Source organism: Hemitrygon akajei, chromosome 6 (assembly GCF_048418815.1).
Source record: "Hemitrygon akajei chromosome 6, sHemAka1.3, whole genome shotgun sequence".
Taxonomy (NCBI): domain Eukaryota; kingdom Metazoa; phylum Chordata; class Chondrichthyes; order Myliobatiformes; family Dasyatidae; genus Hemitrygon; species Hemitrygon akajei.
Window position 1 is genome coordinate 97,063,724 of NC_133129.1, and position 19,284 is coordinate 97,083,007.

At 44.8% G+C, this 19,284-nt stretch overlaps 1 protein-coding gene across 5 annotated transcripts in view; it reads right to left on the reverse strand.

Annotated features, from left to right (window-relative positions):
• The window catches only part of cntrob (centrobin, centrosomal BRCA2 interacting protein), a 93,939-nt gene that overhangs the window by 21,446 nt on the left and 53,209 nt on the right, over positions 1 to 19,284 (reverse strand). For 4 of the 5 annotated variants that reach the window (XM_073048958.1, XM_073048954.1, XM_073048955.1 and 1 more), the window contains exons 10-16: positions 18,583 to 18,729; positions 14,426 to 14,559; positions 9,583 to 9,708; positions 8,823 to 9,069; positions 5,801 to 6,404; positions 3,715 to 3,902; positions 2,345 to 2,435 (exon numbers count right to left, since the gene is read on the reverse strand). In XM_073048958.1, the coding sequence (XP_072905059.1) occupies positions 2,345 to 2,435; positions 3,715 to 3,902; positions 5,801 to 6,404; positions 8,823 to 9,069; positions 9,583 to 9,708; positions 14,426 to 14,559; positions 18,583 to 18,729 (1,537 nt within the window). The remainder of the gene's footprint in view (positions 1 to 2,344; positions 2,436 to 3,714; positions 3,903 to 5,800; positions 6,405 to 8,822; positions 9,070 to 9,582; positions 9,709 to 14,425; positions 14,560 to 18,582; positions 18,730 to 19,284) is intronic. The other variant, XM_073048956.1, reaches the window with a different exon arrangement.

Below are 19,284 nucleotides of genomic sequence, written 5' to 3' on the forward strand. Positions count from 1 at the left end.
GATCAGTGAATAGGAGTTGGTGCCGTGAGTACATTGGACACATAAATTTTTGAAAGATTTGAGCTCCAACTTGTCCACATTTGACTGTTTTAGTTATGATGGGCCCTTTTGCTTTTTACAATTTTTTTAATAACGGTTTGCTTAAGTTAACGTTCATAAATATACTTTCTTTATAATTGTATGTGTGTACAGAGTCTGAGAAAGGTGGTTTTCTCATTGCTGAGTCCAGTGGCTGCTAGTGAGAAGATAACAAGCTGCACCTCTAGAAACACCCGGTAGAAAGAGGTTTCATATACTTATCAATCAGTTGATTAGTTGTTATAATGAAAATTCAATTGTGATGTAGGGAGGGGCGGGGGGGTCTCATTGCTGACCGGTTGCATGGTGAACTCTGCGTTGTCTAGAGTTTTGCCCGCATTGGCTTATAAATGAGATCAAGGACTACATGTCTGTTTACAGAATTGTTTGTGGAAAACCAGATTTCTAGGAATTCTTTTCCATGCTGTGGCATGGCATAAAAAAGGGTTGGGAACCCCTGCTCTAGAATGATAGGGAAAGAGGAGACCTGGGTTGAAGGCTCTGGAAAAACAGGTAAGAATACAACAGCCTCTGTGCTGTACGATTTGTTAATAATACATTCACAAAACACACATACACACAGCAGGGGCACATTGAGTGGCAGTGCATTGCTGTGAAGTGTGACACTCGGGCTGGGTTTGGCAGAGTAACTGTGAAGTGCACAGATGCCAAAGGACACCCCAAAAAGGACAAGAGGAAAGATGCATGGTCACAGCGGCCACTCCTGGTCCAACCAAAGGTGAAATTGTTCGGCCTTTACATTGTTACATACCCCATGGGTATCTTGTGACTGTCACATGACCATGATGTAATGGTCTTGTGATGGTGGAGTGATGTAATTTTCCTGCCAGTGAGAGGTCATGTGATGGCCTGTTTCAACAGGTATAAAAGGGGAAAGCCTTGCTGTGATGCAGGTCAGTTCGTCAGTGACTCCATTATGCTGCGTATTCGTCTCATGACGCAATTTTGTTTTAAAGTGGAGTTTTACTTTCTGCCTTAAGTCTCAAAGGTTATTGCCGGCAAACGCTGCCAGTTTAGTCCAGTCAGAGAGTGAAGATTTATGGAAGTACAGAGACCCGAAGGATCAAGTAAAGTTGGTGTCATCATCGATAATACAGGATTGACCTTACTGAATCCTCATTCGGAAGAGATAGTAACCTGCATCCGAGATAGTCTCTGCTATTAGAGTAGAAAGGGCTGGAGCAGGGTTATTCGCCAAGGAAAGGTCTGTGCCTTTAAGCAGTTTCCATTTACTTCGTCGTAAATCCTTCAGGCAAGGCATATTTCAGCTAGGATCAGCAGTAATGTCACGTTGTTAAGGATTTCGTTACTTCAGGAAAGTCTCTCCTAATTGACTGTGTAAATCATTTGGACTTTTGCATTTATCGCTTAAGAACTGTGTTCGCATTTATTGCTTTAAGAACTGTTCGAGTTGCCGTATAGCAGTTAACTTCCTGTTAAGTTAGTCGTTAGTTTACTTTTGGTGTTTTTATGGAGCAGTATTTAATAAATGTTTTGTTTGTTTATAAAAACCTGTCACAATTCTATATTCATTGTTGCCTTATCGTAACAACACCATTTTTTTTACAATTGCAAGACACTGCCGGTTATGAAGAACATCAGGAACTACAGGTCCACTAGCGGGTTGCCCAACAGCGGAGGAGCCCGTCGTGGTATGGACTGTGTTGCTGCCTGCTACAGGAAGGCGTCAGGGTCAGTGCCTGGGGGTGGTGTGCAGTCTAACAGAGTAACATTTTTCTTATGATTGCAAGGCCCTATTGGACATCGGTAATGTAGAATATTGCAAGTCTGGTTCACTGATTCATTGGCAAGACTAACAGAGGGAGAGTTATGTGGCCTCGGTTATAGACAGACAAGGCCCTTGTGCTGCAGGGGAGAAACATCAGAAGTGGTGTGGGAGAGATGGTGGGTCCATGCTGGCCCCTCCCATCATTGCTGCCCTCCAACGTTCACTTGGTGGAAGACCAGCTGGATTGCGTTTGTCTGTGGCTGCGCTAGCATATGATGATCCGACTACTGCAGGCTTCTACTTGCCAACTACATCCTTGTACCATCAATCTACAGTACATGACACTCTGGGATTTAAGCTATATAATTTTGCGTGACTGTGCTATATAGTATGTGCCTTGTGCTGAAAATGACTGTTGATACTGTGTCACACACCTTGGCCCCGGAGTAACGCTGTTTTGTTACTGTATTGATGGGCGTTTATGTATGGTTGAATCAGGAGTAAACTTGAACTTACTCTGTTGGGTTTCTGCACTATGTTGCATTATGTTGGGAGTCTCCACATCCCCACTGGTATCCACGGGATTGCCAGGTGAACGGTCCAAGAGCTTCAAGACAGAACATTACAGTGGTAGAGATTATAGTGCCATACACAACTCCCACATTTCTCTTTGGTGGTATCGCCTCCACCCAACCCCAGCAAAACTTCAAGTCAGATTTCACATCTCCACGGGAAGTCCAATCACCAAGTTTTCAGACCATAGGAGACTTAAGTAGAATTAGGCCATTTGGCCCATTGAGTTGCTCCAACATTCACTCACGTCTGATAATTTTTCTCAACCCCATTCTCCTGCCTTCACCCCTTAACCTTTAATCCCCTTACCAATCAATAACCTATTAATTTCTGCCCTATATACATACAATGACGGCCTCCACAGCCGTCTGTGGTAATAAATTCCACAGTTCCATTACACACCAGCTAAAGAAATTCCTCCTCATCTCTGTTCTAAAGGGACCTCCCTATGTTTTTCTGAGACCCCACCTTTCATTTCTTTTATCACTGACAATTTGTGGGTTAACAAACTAACCAAATGGGTTAACCTGTTTGCTAGCTGATCGCTCACAGAATTGGAGCTACACACGAGTCCACTCATTCCATCACCTCTGCTGGCTCATGGGAGGAATCCATCAACCTAATTCCCTGGAATCCTTGTTTCAAATGTTGGAGATAAGAACATTGAACAGTACAACAGCACAGGCCCTTCGGTCCACCATATACCCGAAGCTCAATCTAACCCTTCCCTCCCACAAAATCTTTCACTTTTCTTTCACCCATGTACCTTAGATTCTATTAAATCTCCCTGATATATCTGCCTTAACCACCAACCCTCACAGCACATTCTACATACACTCTGTGGGAAAAAAACTACCTTTGGCATTCCCCTATACTTTCCCCCAATACATTAAAGTTATACCCCATTTTTGCTCTGGGTAAAAGTCTTTGGCTGTCCGATCTATGTACTTTATCATCTTGTACACCTCTATCAAGCCACTTTTCATCCTTCTCCTCTCCAAAGCGGAAATCGGGTTTTATAGAGCCACAACGTTACGTTGCAGCTTTTGAACTCAATTCCCCTGACTAGTGAAGGCCAAAACACCATATGCCTTCTTAACCGCACTTGCGCTACAACTTTGAGGAATCTATGTGAACCCCAAAATTCTCTGTTCCTCCACACTGTTAAGAATCCTGCCATTAATCCTGTAAAATTACTCTCAGCTCCCTGTTGAGAACACTGATTGGCTCAGTTTCCACCACTCTGACCTGTCTGAATAAGGGTCACCCCCTCTCCGTCCCAAATCCCAGAGTTACATGCAGAGTCCACCTACCATCTGTATGTAGTACTGCAGCTCACTACTCCGTGAGCTCTGGTCCTGGAGGGACTGGTCCCCTGATGAGTTGAAGCTGCTGTCCGGAACCGTCCCACCCTCGCTCAGCCGCTGGCTCTGGGTCCGTGTGCCAGCCTCGGATTCAGTGAACGGGTGTTCAGCCAGCTCCTCCACCTGAGGTCCCGGGGCTGCGGGGAGAGCATGGGTGTACCATATCAGATCAATTGTGAGAATGTGGTAAGTGTGCATGCGGCCGATCGATCGTACGGTGAACTGACTGGGCCTCCTCACTCTATTTTGGGCACAGGTTTTCAAGTTCACATGGTTTTTGTCTCGATGGGCTTGGCTCATCACTCCCACAATGTAAGATGCTCAGCGTGTATCATTACTAACATGACTCAGTAAAAACGTTAAACCACAGTACTCTGTTAGTGTTCTTCCTCCGCGCAATACATAACAGTGGGCTGTGGAGTACTCTCAGCTGAGGCTGGGAATCACTGCCGCCGATGATGATCACCACCACTTTCAAACAACTGAAATGCAAATCCACAACCTCCCAACTCAGGACGAGTGCCAGTTAAGGAGACGTGCAAGCTGGGAAGAGCACAGACTTGTGCGAGTGCAAGAGAGAAAAAGAAAAAAAAGATTAAAAAGAAAAACAAAGGTAAGAAAAAGAGCTGAAAGAGAAAAGGAGGAAAATAGGTCTCCTTACCAACTGACAGTCTGTACACTTCTAACACCAGATGTCAAACTGAGCTTGTGACCCTGCCTTGGTATTAAGAAATCTTCACTACCTGGTCAATAACAGCCCCACTTCAGATTAACAGGTTATTAAGGCACAGGGGAGTGCAAATGTTGGAATCTGAAGTGTCACACAAAATGCTGGTGACACCTGGGGGCTTCCCCCAGCACATGCTCAGGTTGTGTTGGTCATTAACGCAAACGACATATTTCACTGCATGTTTCCGTGTACATACATGATAAAGAATGAAAATCAGAATCTGAATTTGAGCATTTGGCATTTCCACTCTAGGAAAGAAACTCTTGACTGTCAAAACTGTGTAACTCATCCTTAGCCTCTGATGCCACAAAGAAACCAACCTAGCTCCTTCTAGCTCATGCCCTCTGGTGCAAGCAGCATCCTTCTGCACCCTCTCCAAAACCTCCACATCATCACTGCAATGGGGTGTCCAGAACTGCATAAATTTAGGCTTTGAACCAGTTTGGTTAAGGGACATGATATCTGGGGGAATCCCTCCTGATTCTTCCCCTGTCAGTGGAGTCTCGTTGAGGTCACAGGGCCAGTGACAGAATCAGATTGGGGCTTATTATCACTGACATACAGTAATAGTGAAATGTGTTATGTTGTGACTGCAGTAGTTCGTTAGTTATGTACCATGTCGTATGACGTAGGCGATCACAGTCTTTCCATGACCAGAAATGCACTTGGCAAATGTTTCTACAAAAGGGGTTGCCATGCCTTCTTCTGGACAGTGTCTTTACAAGAATGGTGAGTGACCCCAGCCATTATCAATACTCTTCAGAGATTGTAGTCGCAAAGCTAGTTCATGTGATACATACCAGCTGCTCATATGACCATCCAACGCAGCACAGTAAAAGACATAAAAATTATTACAAATTACAATAAATAAGTAATGTGAAAGGAGAAAAGACAAGGCTTTGATCAGGCAACAGTTTCCAGCAGTGACACCCGGTAGCATCCACTCCCATTTCCTCCCCAGAGTGGGGTTTGGAGAAGGAACAGCTCAAGCTTAAAGTTCAAAGTAAATTTATTATCAAAATTATTTTATATAATTATATGCTGCCTTGAAAATTATTTTCTTGCAGGCATTTATAGAAAAAAATAAAGAAATACAATAGAATTTATGAGAAACCATACATAAACAAAGACTGACAAACAACCAATGTGCAAAAGAAGACAAACTATATAAGTAAATAAAATAATACTGAGAACATGAGTTAGAAAAGAGTATGAAACTCTTTATGGAGTTGTGGTGAGTGAAGTTGTCCATGGTGTGGGACCAGAGGGTTAGAGGAAGCACAGGGGTACAGGGGTTCTCTTTACCTTGAACGGTCTCATCCACCTGTGGCTCGAGCGGCTGGAAGCTGTTGTGGCTGAGGAAGCTGTAGTTCAAGAGGTGGCTGAGATGCTCCACGCTGGGAGGGTTGGGTAGCAACTGCTTCACTGGTTGCTGGTCCTGCATGCTTATCATCACGGACGGGTGTTCAGCCCCACCATGGTTGTCACCTTGCAGGCAGGGCTCAGTTGTTTGGTCCATGGCTGCTGTGGGAACCAGCTTAGCAATGGGCTGTAGGGGGATGGCCCGAGGGAAGAAGGCACTGGAACCATAAGCACCTGTGGTCTCAGGTGGTCCTCCACCCTCCACCCTCCTTCCTGTGGCCTGGTGGTCCTGAATCTGTACCTGGGCATGGATTTCGCTCCCATGGACATCCCTGACCAGCTGCTCAGATTGGTGGGGCACGAGCGAATCCACAGGACTTTGGCTGCACAAGGAGAACTTCAGTTGGTCGGTATCTGAAGCTGGGGGTACAGGGCAGGACAAAAGATCGGTTTCCACACATGGTCTGCCATACGGACCTCCCCAGGCAGGCAAGCTCCTGTTCAGCTCTCGGTAGAAGGGCACCTGGTCACAAAGCAGAGTGGGCTGCTGCAAGGGGAGAAAGAGAACATTGCTGGAACAGAGCTGACATCTGAATAATGAGGTGTGGAAACAACCTACCTTAATATATCCCCACACATCAGAGACTTACACAGCACAGAAACAGGCCCTCTATCCCAATTTGTCTTTTGGTAGAAAGAATAAAGGTATAGACTATTTTCTAAACAGAGAGTGAATTCAGAAATTGGAGGTGCAAAGTGATTTGGAAATCCTAGTGCAGTTAACTTTGTGGTAAGGATGCCAAATACAATGCTAGTATTCATTTCAACAATATAAAAGCATGGATGTAATGCTGAGGCATTGGTCAGGCCACATATGGAGCATTGTGAGCAGTTTTGGGCCACACATCTACAAAAGATGTGCTGGCATTGGAAAGGGTCCAGAGGAGGTTTATGAGAATGATCCCAGGAATGAGAGGGTTAGGGCATGAAAGGTGATTGATGTCTCTGGACCTGTACTTGCTGGAGTTTAGAAAGATGGGGGGGGGGGGGGGGACCAACAGATCTCATTGAAACCTACTGAATATTGAAAGGCCGAGATAAAGTGGATGTGGAGTGGTTGTTTCCTAGAAAAGAAGGGTTCCCTTTTAGAACAGAGATGAGAAGGAATTTCTTTTGCCAGAGGGTGGTGAACCTGTGCCATGGACAGCTGTGGATGCCAAGTCATTGGGTATGTTTAAAGTGCATGTTCACAGGTTCTTGATTAGTCAGGGCATCAAATGTTACAGGGAGAAGGCAGGAGAATGAGGTGAATGAGAGGGAAAAATAAATTGGCCATGATCAAAAGGTGGAGCAGAACTGATGGGCTAATTGGCCTAATTCTGCTCCTGCATTTTATGGTCCAGACTGACTAATCTAAGCCAGTCCCAATTGTGCCCACTTGACCCATATCCTTTTACTCCAGGGGTTCCCAACCTTGGAAATTCCAATACCATTAAGCAAGGTGGGAACTCCTGCTCTAAACCTTGCCTACCACGTACCTCCCCAAATGTCTTTAAATATTGCTTATGTACCTCCCTTAACCACCTCCTCTGGCAGCTTTAGAATCATAGAAAAGTATGGCACTTAAACAGGCTCTTCAGCCCATCTGCCTACTCCCATCAACCTGCACCGGGACCACAGCCCTCCATACTCCTACCATCCATGTACCAATCTAAACCTCTCTTAAATATTGAAATCAAGCTCACATGCACCAATGGTGCTGGCAGCTCATTTTACACCGTCTTGTCCCTCTGAATGGAGAATTTCCCCCTCATGTTCCCCTTAAACTTTTCAACTTCCATCCTTAACCCATGAACTCTAGTTGTCATCCCACACAACCACAGAGTCTGCTCACAGTTACTCTATCTATATCCTTCATAATTTTGTATACCTCTATCAAATCTCTACTTACTCTTCTATGTTCCAAAGGATAAAGTCCTAACCTAGTCAATCTTTCCTTATAACTCAGGTCCTCCGGACCCAGCAACATTCTTGTAAATTTTCTCTGTACTTTTTCAACCTTATTTACATCTTTCCTGTAGGTAGGTGACCAAAATTGCATACAATACTCCAAATTAGGATGATGAGATTTAATTTTAGTTTTGCATTGTGTTTGGCACAGACATTGTGGGTTGAAAGCTCTAATCCGGTGTGTACTCCATAAAGTACCTCAGTCCCTCTTCACCAGAGGTTCCCAACCTGGTGTCCATGGACCCCTCGGTTAATGGTAGGGATTAATGGCATGAAAAAGGTTGGGTACCCCTGATATTCACTAACACTCATTCTAGGGATCAGCTTCGCATTCTCAAAGCTCTTTGGCTGAAGAAGTCCCTTCCAAGTTCCTCACTAGAGCACATTGTAATGTTCCCATATTAGGGTTACCCAGTATGACAATTGTGCTGTGCCCTAGTGACTCACATGAGATCAAGTTCAAGTTTATTGTCATCTGACTGTACATTTATACAACCAAACAAAACAACATTCCATTAGACCCACAAAACATACATCACATGCAGCACATACACCAAAATATCACTACAAATAATAAAACATAATTCAAAATGCATGTAGTGTGCAGCATGTGTAAACAGTAAACAGTTTGCTGTCCTAGTGACAAGACCTTGGTGGTGGCCTGGTTTTATTCATTAGTCTCACAACCTGAGGGAATAAACTGCTACCCAGTCTGGCAGTCCTAGTCAAAATGCTCCTGTACCTCTCTCCCTGATGGTGGTGGGTCAAAGAGATGAGGGTTTCTGCTCCATCCTCCACATGAGAATCCTCACACTAACCTCACCACCATGCCCTGAATGCTTCATGATACTGCAACTCAGGAAGACTACGAAAACCCGTGCTAAATGGGGACTCTGTGGACGAGCTGAAAGCTCTCGCCACCTGCGCCCACCCTTCACCCCCACAAGTCACCCACCTGCAGCTGCTGGGGGCCCTGTGGAATGTTTTCGGACATCAACACCTTCAGTGCTTCATTCCAGTGGGACTGCATCATGGTCTGCAGTTTGGACACCATCTCACTTCGCTGGATCTCCAGCTTTCTCTTCGCTGCGAGTAGTCGCCCAGTCTCCTCCTGCCCCTTCGCCAACCTGTATGAGCAGCAAGGGTGGGGGAATAAGAGAGTGAGTGAGATGGAAAGAGCAGGCGTTTGGAGAGGGAGGGAGCTGGGGGGGGGGAAGGAGGTGGGAGGAAGGAGAGTGGGAGAGACAGAGATGCAGGAGTGAGACAGAGTCAAACAGAGAGAAAGACAGATATACAGAGAGAAAGGGGAGTGGAGAGGGACAAGGGGTAACAGGTGATTATGCTTCAACAACACCATGCACAGCGTAATGAACAGGAAAATCCACAGAGGTGTCAGACCACAGTAGTTAAATTACAGAATTGAATCTCAGGACCAATGACAGAGTGGAAGCCCAAATTCAACCATTCACCCAGAACTTAAACTTGAGCAATTAATCAATAATTAAATTAGATCATAGTGGTCACAGGGATGGAAACCACCATTTTTACGCAGTCTGGAAATAGATCTAGGACCACCCTTTGAAGCAATGTTGCAATGGTGGATGGGAAATCAGTGCCATCACCAAGGACAGCATCAGTGCACGATTAAAACGGATTTCATCCTGTGATAAGTAGAGTGGGCTAGAAACAGAGGCCAGGCGTAAGATCTCCCCTACCTTAGCTCATATCCCTCAATCACATGCTGATGTTTCTCCTCGCGCTCCTGTAGCTCGAGTTTGAACTCAGCCAGTTGCTTGCCCATCTCGTGCTCGTGCTGCGTCGTCAGCTCCATGATCTGCTTCCTGCTCAGGAGACAGTGAACTGTGACTGTGGTTTGGCCACTGTTTCAATTAGCAGTCATTTGTAATCCAGTATATGGGGTTGGTCAGGGTTCACAGAAAATACATGATTAGGAAGGAAATGATTCAGTCTGTTGCATCCAGTGGAATTGAGCTTTTCCTGCCATGTTCGTAGCCTTGCAGGTTCTTCCAAGCAAAGTCCAAAGTTCAAAGTAAATTTATTATCCAAGTCTGGATATTTCACCATATATTACCCTGGGATTAATTTTCTTGCAAATATTTACAAAAAAATAAACAAATATAATTTATGAAAAACTATATACACAAACCAATGTACAAAGAAGACAAATTGTGCCAATAATTATCATCTTGTGCCATGTCTTATGATGGGCTGTTCATGGTCTCTATCCCTGACCATGACTGCTCTTGGCAATTTTTTTCTACAGAAGTGGTTTGCCATTGCCTTCTTCTGGGCAGTGACTTCACAAGATGGGTGACCCCGGCCATTATCAATACACTTCAGAGATCGTCTGCCTGGTGTCAGTGGCTGCATAACCAGGACTAGTGATATGCACCGGCTGCCCAAGGGTGACCTGCAATCTAGTGAAGGGAAGGAGCACCTTACACCTTCTTTGGTAGCATGCATCTCCACCACACCATCCAGTGAAAATAGTTTTTAAAAATTATACTAAGAACATGAGTTGTTGAGTCCTTTAAAGTGAGTCTGAGAGTTGTGGAACACACACAAAATGCTGGAGGAACTCCGCTGGTCAGGCAGCAACCACAGAAAAAAGCACAGTTGACGTTTCCGGTCGAAACCCTTCGGCAGGACTGGAGAAAAAAAAGCTCAGTAGTAGATTTGAAAGGTGGGGGGAGAAACACCAGGTGATAGGTGGAACTTGGAGGGATGAAACAAAGAGCTAGGAAGTTGACTGGTGAAAGAGACAGATGGGCATGAAAGAAAGAGAAAAGGGAGAGAGGGAGGAGCACCAGAGGGAGGTGATGGGCAGGAGAGGAAATAAAGTGAGGGAGGGGAAAGGGGATGGGAAATGGTGAAGGTGGGGGCGGCATTACTGGAAGTTTGAGGAATCAATGTTCATGCCATCAGGTTGGAGACTACCCAAAAGGTGTTGTTCCCCCAACCTAAGTGCACCCTCATCACTGCAGTGGAGGAGGCCATGGATGGACATATCGTGATGGGAATGGGAAGTGGAATTAAAATGGGCAGTGGCCACTGGGAAATTCTGCTTGTTCTGGCAGATGGAGTGTAGGTGCTTGACGAAGCGGTCTCCCAATCTATATTGGGTTTCACCGATATACAGGAGGCCACACTGGGAGCATCGTACACAGTATATGACCCCAATAGACTCACAGGTGAAGTGTCACCTCACCTCGAAGGGCTGTTTGGGGCCCTGAATGGTAGTGAGGGAGGAGGTGTAGGGGCAGGTGTAGCACTTGTTCTGCTTGCAAGGATAAGTGCCAGGATGGAAATAAAATTTACTGCATCCCTCCCCCCTTTCAAATCCACTCCTCAGTTTTTTTCCTCCAGTTTTGCAAAGGGTTTTGGCCCAAAATATCAACTGTGCTTTTTTCCATAGATGCTGCCTGGCCTGCTGAGTTCCTCCAGCATTTTGTGTGTGTTGCTCAAATTTCCAGCATCTACAGATTTTCTCTTGTTTCTAAGGGCTGTGGAATCTGTTCAGAGTTGAAGTTAGTGAAGTTATCCACACCAGTTCAAGAGTCTGATGTTTATAGAGTAATAACTGTTCTTGAACCTGGTGGCCCAGGACCCAAGGCTCCTGTACTTCCTGCTTGATGGTTGTTGTGCAAAGGGAGCATGATGGGGGTCCTTGATGATGGATGCTGCTTTCCTGTGACAGTGCTCCATGTAAATGTGCTCAATGGTGGGGATGGCTTTGCCTGTAACAGATCAGGGTGTATCCACTGCTTTTAATAGACTTTTCTGTTCCTAAGCATTGCTGGGTCCATACCAGGCCGTAATGCAACCAGTCAGGAAACTCTCCACTGTGCAACTATGGAAGTTTGTCAAAGATTTGGATGCAATACTGTATCTACAGAAACCTGCAGGAAAGTACAGGCACTGTCATACATCTTTGTGATGGCACAACAGTGATTACTTGAATATAGTTTTTACTTCTTCCACCGTTCAGGCAAAAACTTCCACTCAACTCTCACCAGTGTCTAAATGAATGGATAGGATGGCATTCAGGGCATGTGTGGAAGTCAGGATGAAGCAAGGGTTAAGATGATGTGTAGGCAAAGACAGCTTACTGATAGTGTTCTGTCAAACCAGGGAAGAGAGGTCTTTGAAGAGCATAGATCCCCCTCTGGGCAGCATGCTCAGAGAAGATAACAATGTAAACGAAGGATTCTCTAAGGTGACATTTACTAATGGTCAGTTCATTTGGATGTGTCATTGGTCTTTAATATGTAGAGTCTATTGGCTATTAACACTTGTATTATCGTAGTGTGATTGGTGATTGATTATGCAAATAAGGACTTTGAATATATGCAAGGTTAATGATTGGTCAATATTTGTTTCCAACTAGTCATTTCATTGTTCAGACTTTAGAACAATTTGGTGAGGGGTCATGCTGCTCTGTATGTCAGAGTCCAGTTAATCGTGACAACAACCAGAAGATATAAGGATATACTCTTGCAACTTTACAAACACTGGTTAGGTCAAACATGAACCATTGTGTGCATTTCTAGTGGCCATGGTACAGGAAGGATGGGATGTGTGAAGAGAGTGCAGAGGAGATTCATTGAGATGGCAAATAAATGAAGAGGTTGAGCTTGTTTTCCTGGTGGATATGGAGCTGAGGGAGTAACCCAATAGAGGTCCAGAAGATTAAGATAGGTATAGATGGGGTCATTATCTTCATGTGTTGCGACTTATGGCACGGGCAATCATGGCCTCATGAACATAATTGTTCTTGGCAAAAGATTTGTCATTGCCTTCTTCTGGACAGTGTCTTTGCAAGACGGGTGACCCCAGCCATTATCAACACTCTTCAGAGATTGTCTGCCTGTCGTCAGTGGTCACATAACCAGGACAAAAGGTTGGGGACCCCTGATTTACCAGTTGTTAGTTGGAGCCTGTGCTCCATCACCCTGAGGTTCTCATTATCTAAAGACAGCTTCAGCTGCACCCATAATACAAGGTCTGGATATCTGAGCTCTGGAATGACCCGACTACTGTCAGAGCTGAAGAGCGACTGCTGAACTTCTCCATGGTTCAAACTTGCAGCCACACATTGCTATTCCCTCCGCCCTGCCACACACATTCCTTTTATGTTCTAACTCTGCCAATTAAAACAGTGTTACTTATAACATTGCCTAATTTGTCTATAATCTGTCTACTCTTCTAAGCAGCCCACACCTCACTGACATAATCAAAGGCCCTGCGCACCCCATTTGAAATCTGTAGCAGCTCCTTCCCATTGGTTGCCTTGCGTGCCACAGCACTGGTGTGTAGCTTCAAACATCCTGGGTTTAAGAATAGCACATGCGGGAGGCTTACTCTCTTTTCCTGTGTCCGCAGAGCATACTTCACAGAACCATTGAGAAGGTATGCTCCAGACTTAAAAGGCTCACATTAAGTATATGTTTGTTGAATATTTAGTTTTGTGGTTTGTGTAACTTGGGGGAACTTAAATGTTTGGTTGAATTTTTACCATTTGTAAATAAATGACAAATACATTTATTTGCAGTCAGTCTTTTCTATTTCACTCACCAAAACCATGAACCTGCTTCCACTATACAGTAACACGGACTCTTCACTTCACAATATACCCCGTTAGGATCTTGCACTTTATTGGCCACCTGCACTGCACTTTCTCTGTAGCTGTTACACTTTACTCTGCATTGTTACTGTTTTAACTCACTCTAGCTCAGTGCACTGTGTAACAATTTGATCTGTATGAACAGTATACAAGACAAGCTTTTCACTGTATCTCAGTACACGCAACAACAATAAACCAATACCAGTTTTACTCCAAGGCTAAACTACACAGGGCTATAGATGATGACGTCTGATAGAAGAGAAAGACAGAGCTTGGAATGAAGTGAAGGAGGTGGGGAGGGCAGAGAGAATGGGGTGGGTAAACACAGTGACAGGGTGTATGGGGGATAGACAGGTGTAGCAATAATAAATCAATTCCAGTTCTGAGTGAAGCTCATTAAAAAATTAACTCTCTTTCTCTCTGTTAAACTGTTTCATCAGGTTCAGGAAAGCTATTACCCTACAACCATCAGGCTCCTGAACTGGCATGGATAACTTCACTCATCTCAACTCTGAACTGATTTCACAACCTATGGGCTCACTTTCATGTTCTCAATATTATGTTTTTACTTTTATTTTTATTATTTGCATGATCTGCCCTCACATTTAGTCAGTCTTTGTTGCTTATAGTTTTTCATAAATCATATTGTATATTTTTAGTTCGACTGTGAATGCCTGCAAGAAGATAACCCTCAAGGTAGTATATGGTGACATATTCATACTTTGATGATAAATTTACCTTAAACTCTCCTCCACGGCTGCCTATTGACAACATTTTCCTCATGTACTGTATATAATCCTCCATGCTGGGGCCTTCATGCATGCTCTTATAAAACTCTTCAAAGCCTCCCACGGGAAGGGCAAGGGTGAAAAGGGTGGGTGGTGGGTGAAGAAGGGGAAAAGCTGGGTGCTTACCTGTGCTGATCCCGGATGGCAGCCATCTGTTGGGTGCTGTCTTCGTGTGCGGCTGTCAGTCGCTCAGCCACCTGCTGCTCCAGAGCCACCTTAAACTCTGTCTCACTCTTGACTCTCTGTGACTCAAAGCGAGCCTGTGGGGAGGATGATTCATTATTTAACGTAACGGGCCAGAAGAGCTGGGCCACCTGGTCCTTTGGACTGGGCCCCACTTTACAAAAAGGCAGATTGCATGGTAGCATAGCGGTTTGAATAACACTATCACAGCGCCAGTGACCCGGGTTTAATTCCACCACTGTCTGAAAGGATGTTGAACCCCATGTCAATGTACGCTTCCCCACTTTCCAAAGACATACGGGTTAATTGGTCACATAGGTGTAATTGGGCTGTTGGGGCCCATTACCATGCTGTATTCCTAAATAATTTATTTTTAAGAAGAGCATTCCTGACCTTGTGCCTTGAGTTCCCCCCTCTTACTAGGTCCCCTTATGGCCCAGAAATCAAATAGTCCTATCATTCAGGGCCTTGAGGACAAAGAATTTCAAACTCACCATCTCCATCCTGAGGCCAAGCCCTTGTGCTGAGACACTGCCCCTCAGTTCCAGGCTCTCTAACCACTGGGAGCATTGTAAATAGTCAATCTGAAAAGTAGCATCATCCCCTCTCCCTCTGAAGGCAGACCTCATCCTGAGGCCAGTGTCTCAGCACAAGGGCTTAGCCTCAGGACAGAGATGCATGTCGGTCATTTCCAGTACGTTGGGGATTGGGGGAGGGAGGGAAGGGACATGGTGACTGAGAAACGATAAACTTGTCTTGATGTCAGTGTATGGTTGATTCAACAAACTGTTTTCTGGATGAGAAGATCGTCTCATGATTAGCAACTACTGAGCCTGCTTTAAGTACACCAGAGTTCACAAACAATGGAAATAACTCTTGGAATGGGTGGCTTGTCTAATGAGTAAAGAGTGCAGGGGCTTTCAACTAGTGGTCTTTGAGAGACAACTGAACCATACAAGACCCTGGGGTTTGCACACACAAAATGCTGGATGAACTCAGCAGGCCAGGCAGCATCTATGGAGGGGTTCAGGCCGAGTCCCTGAGACCCCTGAGTCTTCATCAAGAATCATCAGGTGGATGAGGTGAGTATGTTTCCTCTTGAAGGAATCACTGTATAAAAATAAGGGGTCACCCATTTAAGAAAGATGAGGTGAACTTCTCTGAGGAGCAACATTTTTCAGATCAAAGGTGCTGAGTATATGGAGTGAACTGCCAGTGGAAGTGGTTGGTGCAGGTCCAATAGTGTAATTTACTATGCACTTGAGTAAATACATGGAGGGATGTGGGCTGAATGCAGGAAATTGGAACTTAGGACAACACAGTCAGCACAGGCTGGTTGGGCCAAAGGGCCTGTAGTGTGCTGTTTTGCTGTATGACTCTTGGAGCATTGTGAACCTTTTTAAAACTTCCTCAAAGGGTAATGGATACAGAGTTGTTGAATATTTTAAACAAAAAGCTAGATAGATTCTTAATAACTCGGTGAAGGTGATAGCTTACTGGGGAAGCGGAACTGAGTTTATAGTCAGATGAAGAGGAATTTCTTTAGCCAGAGGGTGGTGAATCTGTGGAATTCATGCGGAGGTTGATAGGTTCTTGATTACTAAAGGTGTCAAAGGTTACAGGGAGAACCCATGATCAAATAGCGAAGCAGACTCAATAGGCTGAAGTCCTAATTTTGCTCCCATGTCTTAAGATCTTTTCTGCCACAGTCATATAGGATGGCACAACAGTTAAGAGGAGCCGAGTGGCCTACTTATTCCTGTTTGTTTGTTTTCATCAGAGATTATCTCATACACAAGCTTCTGAAAGGGACAGACTTTGAGATAATGGTTATTCTTGGTACAGTCTCCCAAGTAACAGAATCAGACCAATTGACATGACAGTGATTTCTTCACCCAAAGTGTTGTGGATCTTTGGAATTCTACATCCTGGTAAACTGTTGCTGAGGGCATTCAAAGTCAAGACTGAAAGACTTCTGTATGTCAGTGATACAGGGATTAAACTGGAGAGTGATATTTATTTAATTTTATTTAGAGATACAGGCCATTCCGTCCTATTACACCCATGTCATCAATTAACCTACTAACCCACACTACTAACTGGAGCACCTGGAGGAAACCCACACAGCCATAGGGAGAATGTACAAACTCTTTAAAGACAGCAAGAATTGAACCCAGGTCGCTAGTGCTGTAATATCGTCACACCATCACGCCACTCCCAACTGTTGTGGGCACAGTCTTTGTGAAGAGTCTAGGGGCTGTGTGGTGTGTGGTTTATTAAAGTGACCATCCACCTTATCTGTGCCCTCATGAATTTATATACTTCAGGCAGTTCACCCTCATCTTTCCAAAAAGCCTCAACTCATCTAGTCTTGCCTTGTAACACAAGACCTCCCGACTCTAGTTTATTTGGATTAAGAGTCATGAAGCTCTACAGCACAGAAACAGGCCCCATCAGCCCAACTCAGTCACCTACCTGAGCTGGAGCCATTTGAGTAAGGCTCATGTCCCTCCAAACCTTTCCTATGCAGATACCTGAACAAATGTCTTGAAAAACATTGTACCTATGTCTGCCACTTCCTCTGACAGATCAGTGCACTTAGCTGCCACTCTCTGTGTGTAAGAAGGTGTTCCTATTAAATTTCTCAGCATCCACTTAAATCTGTTCCCTCTGGTTCTAGACTTAACCACTTTAGGAAAAACTGTGACAAAAAAATCCTTCCCCTCCCCTCTTCTATTCCCTACTCAGGCCTCTTACCTCTTCTCACCTGCCTATAATCTTCCCTAGGTTCTTTCCTTCCCTATGGTCCACTCTCCTCTCCTATTAGGTTCCCTTCTTTCCTTCCCACCTGGCTTCATCTATCACCTTCTAACTAATCTCCTTCCCTTCCACCTCACCTTTTCATTCTGGTATCCTCACCTTTCCTTTCCTGAAGAAGGGTCTCAGCCCAAAATGTTTGTTCATTTCCATAGATGCTACCTGACCTGCTGGGTTCCTCCAGTATTTTGTGTGTTTACCACCTTATCTACGCCCATCATGATTTTATACGGCTCTAAGGTCACTCCTCAGCCTCCTATACTCCAAAGTAAAAAGCCCCACCTTACCCAGTCTCTCCTTTTAACAAGCCCCCCCACAACCTGGTAATATATTTGTGAATCTTTTTCTTCCAATCACTGGGAATCCAAAACTGCACACGATACTCCAAGTACAGTCGCCCCAGCATCTTGCACAGATCCACCATGACATCCCAATTCTTGTGCTCAATGATCAATGAAGGCATCTTAAATAGAGACGCAGTTTTAAGTAGAGGTGCAGTTTTAGTATTTAAAAAGGCCCTTAATATTTCCTCGCCAGCGGAGAGATGCACATAGCCACACATTCTGCCGGTTTGTACACAGTCCTTTGGAACTTGATATCCCCTCAGAACTGGAACTGCTCACTTAAAATATTGAGAGCAGTTTTAGGTCCCTCATCTAAGAAAGGATGTGCTGACATTGGAGAGGGTTCAAAGGAGGTTCACAAAAATTATTCCAGGATTGAAAGGCTAACCAATGAGGGCGTTTGATGGCTATGGGCCTGATCTCACTGGAATTGAGAAGAACGAGGGGAGGATCTTATTGAGGCTGATCAAATATTGAAAGGCCTCAACAGAGTGGATGTGGAGAGGATGTTTGCTATAGTGGGAGAATCGAGGATCAAAGTAAATAGCCTCAGACTAAAGGGACGTCCATTTCAGATGGAGATGAGGAGTCATTTCTTTAGCCAGAATGGCGAACCTGTGGAATTTCTTGCCACAGATGGTTGTGGAGGCCAAGTCATTGGGTATGTTTGAGGCAGAGGTTGATAGATTCTTTATTAGTCAGGGCATGAAGGGATACAGGGAAAATGCAGGAGATTGTGTCAGAGGGAAATAGATCAGCCATGATGAAATGGCGGAACAGACTCAATGGGCAAAACGGCCTGTTTCTGCTCAAATACCTTATGGTAACATGAGATCCCAACTCTTGCACTCAATGCACAGACCAACAAAGGCAGCTTCAAGAGAGGTGAAGATGTGGTTTTGGTGTTTTAAAATAAAAGCACTTTAATATTTCCTTCACCTTCACTAGGCTCAGCTCCATTTGCAGGCTTTCCTTGTCGCGGCTGACTGTGTCCAGTTCACCCTCCAGTCGCTGCATCTCGGTCTGCACAGCCGACAGTACCAGCTGTGCATCTCGTCCTCGCTGAGCCTCTTGCTGTGTGGCGGCCTGTTTAACAGCAATAGGGTCACAGAGGGATACGGCCCTTTAGCCCAATAGACCCTATCAACCACCCATTTACACTGATGGCAAAATGGGAGAATGAAATGACATCAAATTCCTCCCAGATTCTACCCCTCACCCACATACCCAGAACAATTTAGAGACTGATTAAACCATGACTGCACGTATTCAGAGTGTGGGAGGGAACTGCAGCACCTGGGGGAAATCCATGCTGTCACAGGGAGAACATGCAAACTCCATACACAGCTATGCACATATTAATAGTTATTAAGTCAAGAGATATAATCCAGAAACAGGCCCTTCAGCCCATTGAATCCATGCAGAGCATCAACCACCCATTTACACCTATCCCATTTTATTCTCCCCGCATCTTGGTGTGTACAATTCCAGGCAATGGGAGATGGGTTACCAGGGGATGATACAAGAAGCTGGGAGGTGCTAGGTGGAAGAGGTAAAGGCTGAAGAAGGAGGAATCTGATAGGAGAGGAGATGGACCATGGGAGAAAGGGAAGGAGGAAGGGGTCATAGCAAGGTGATGGG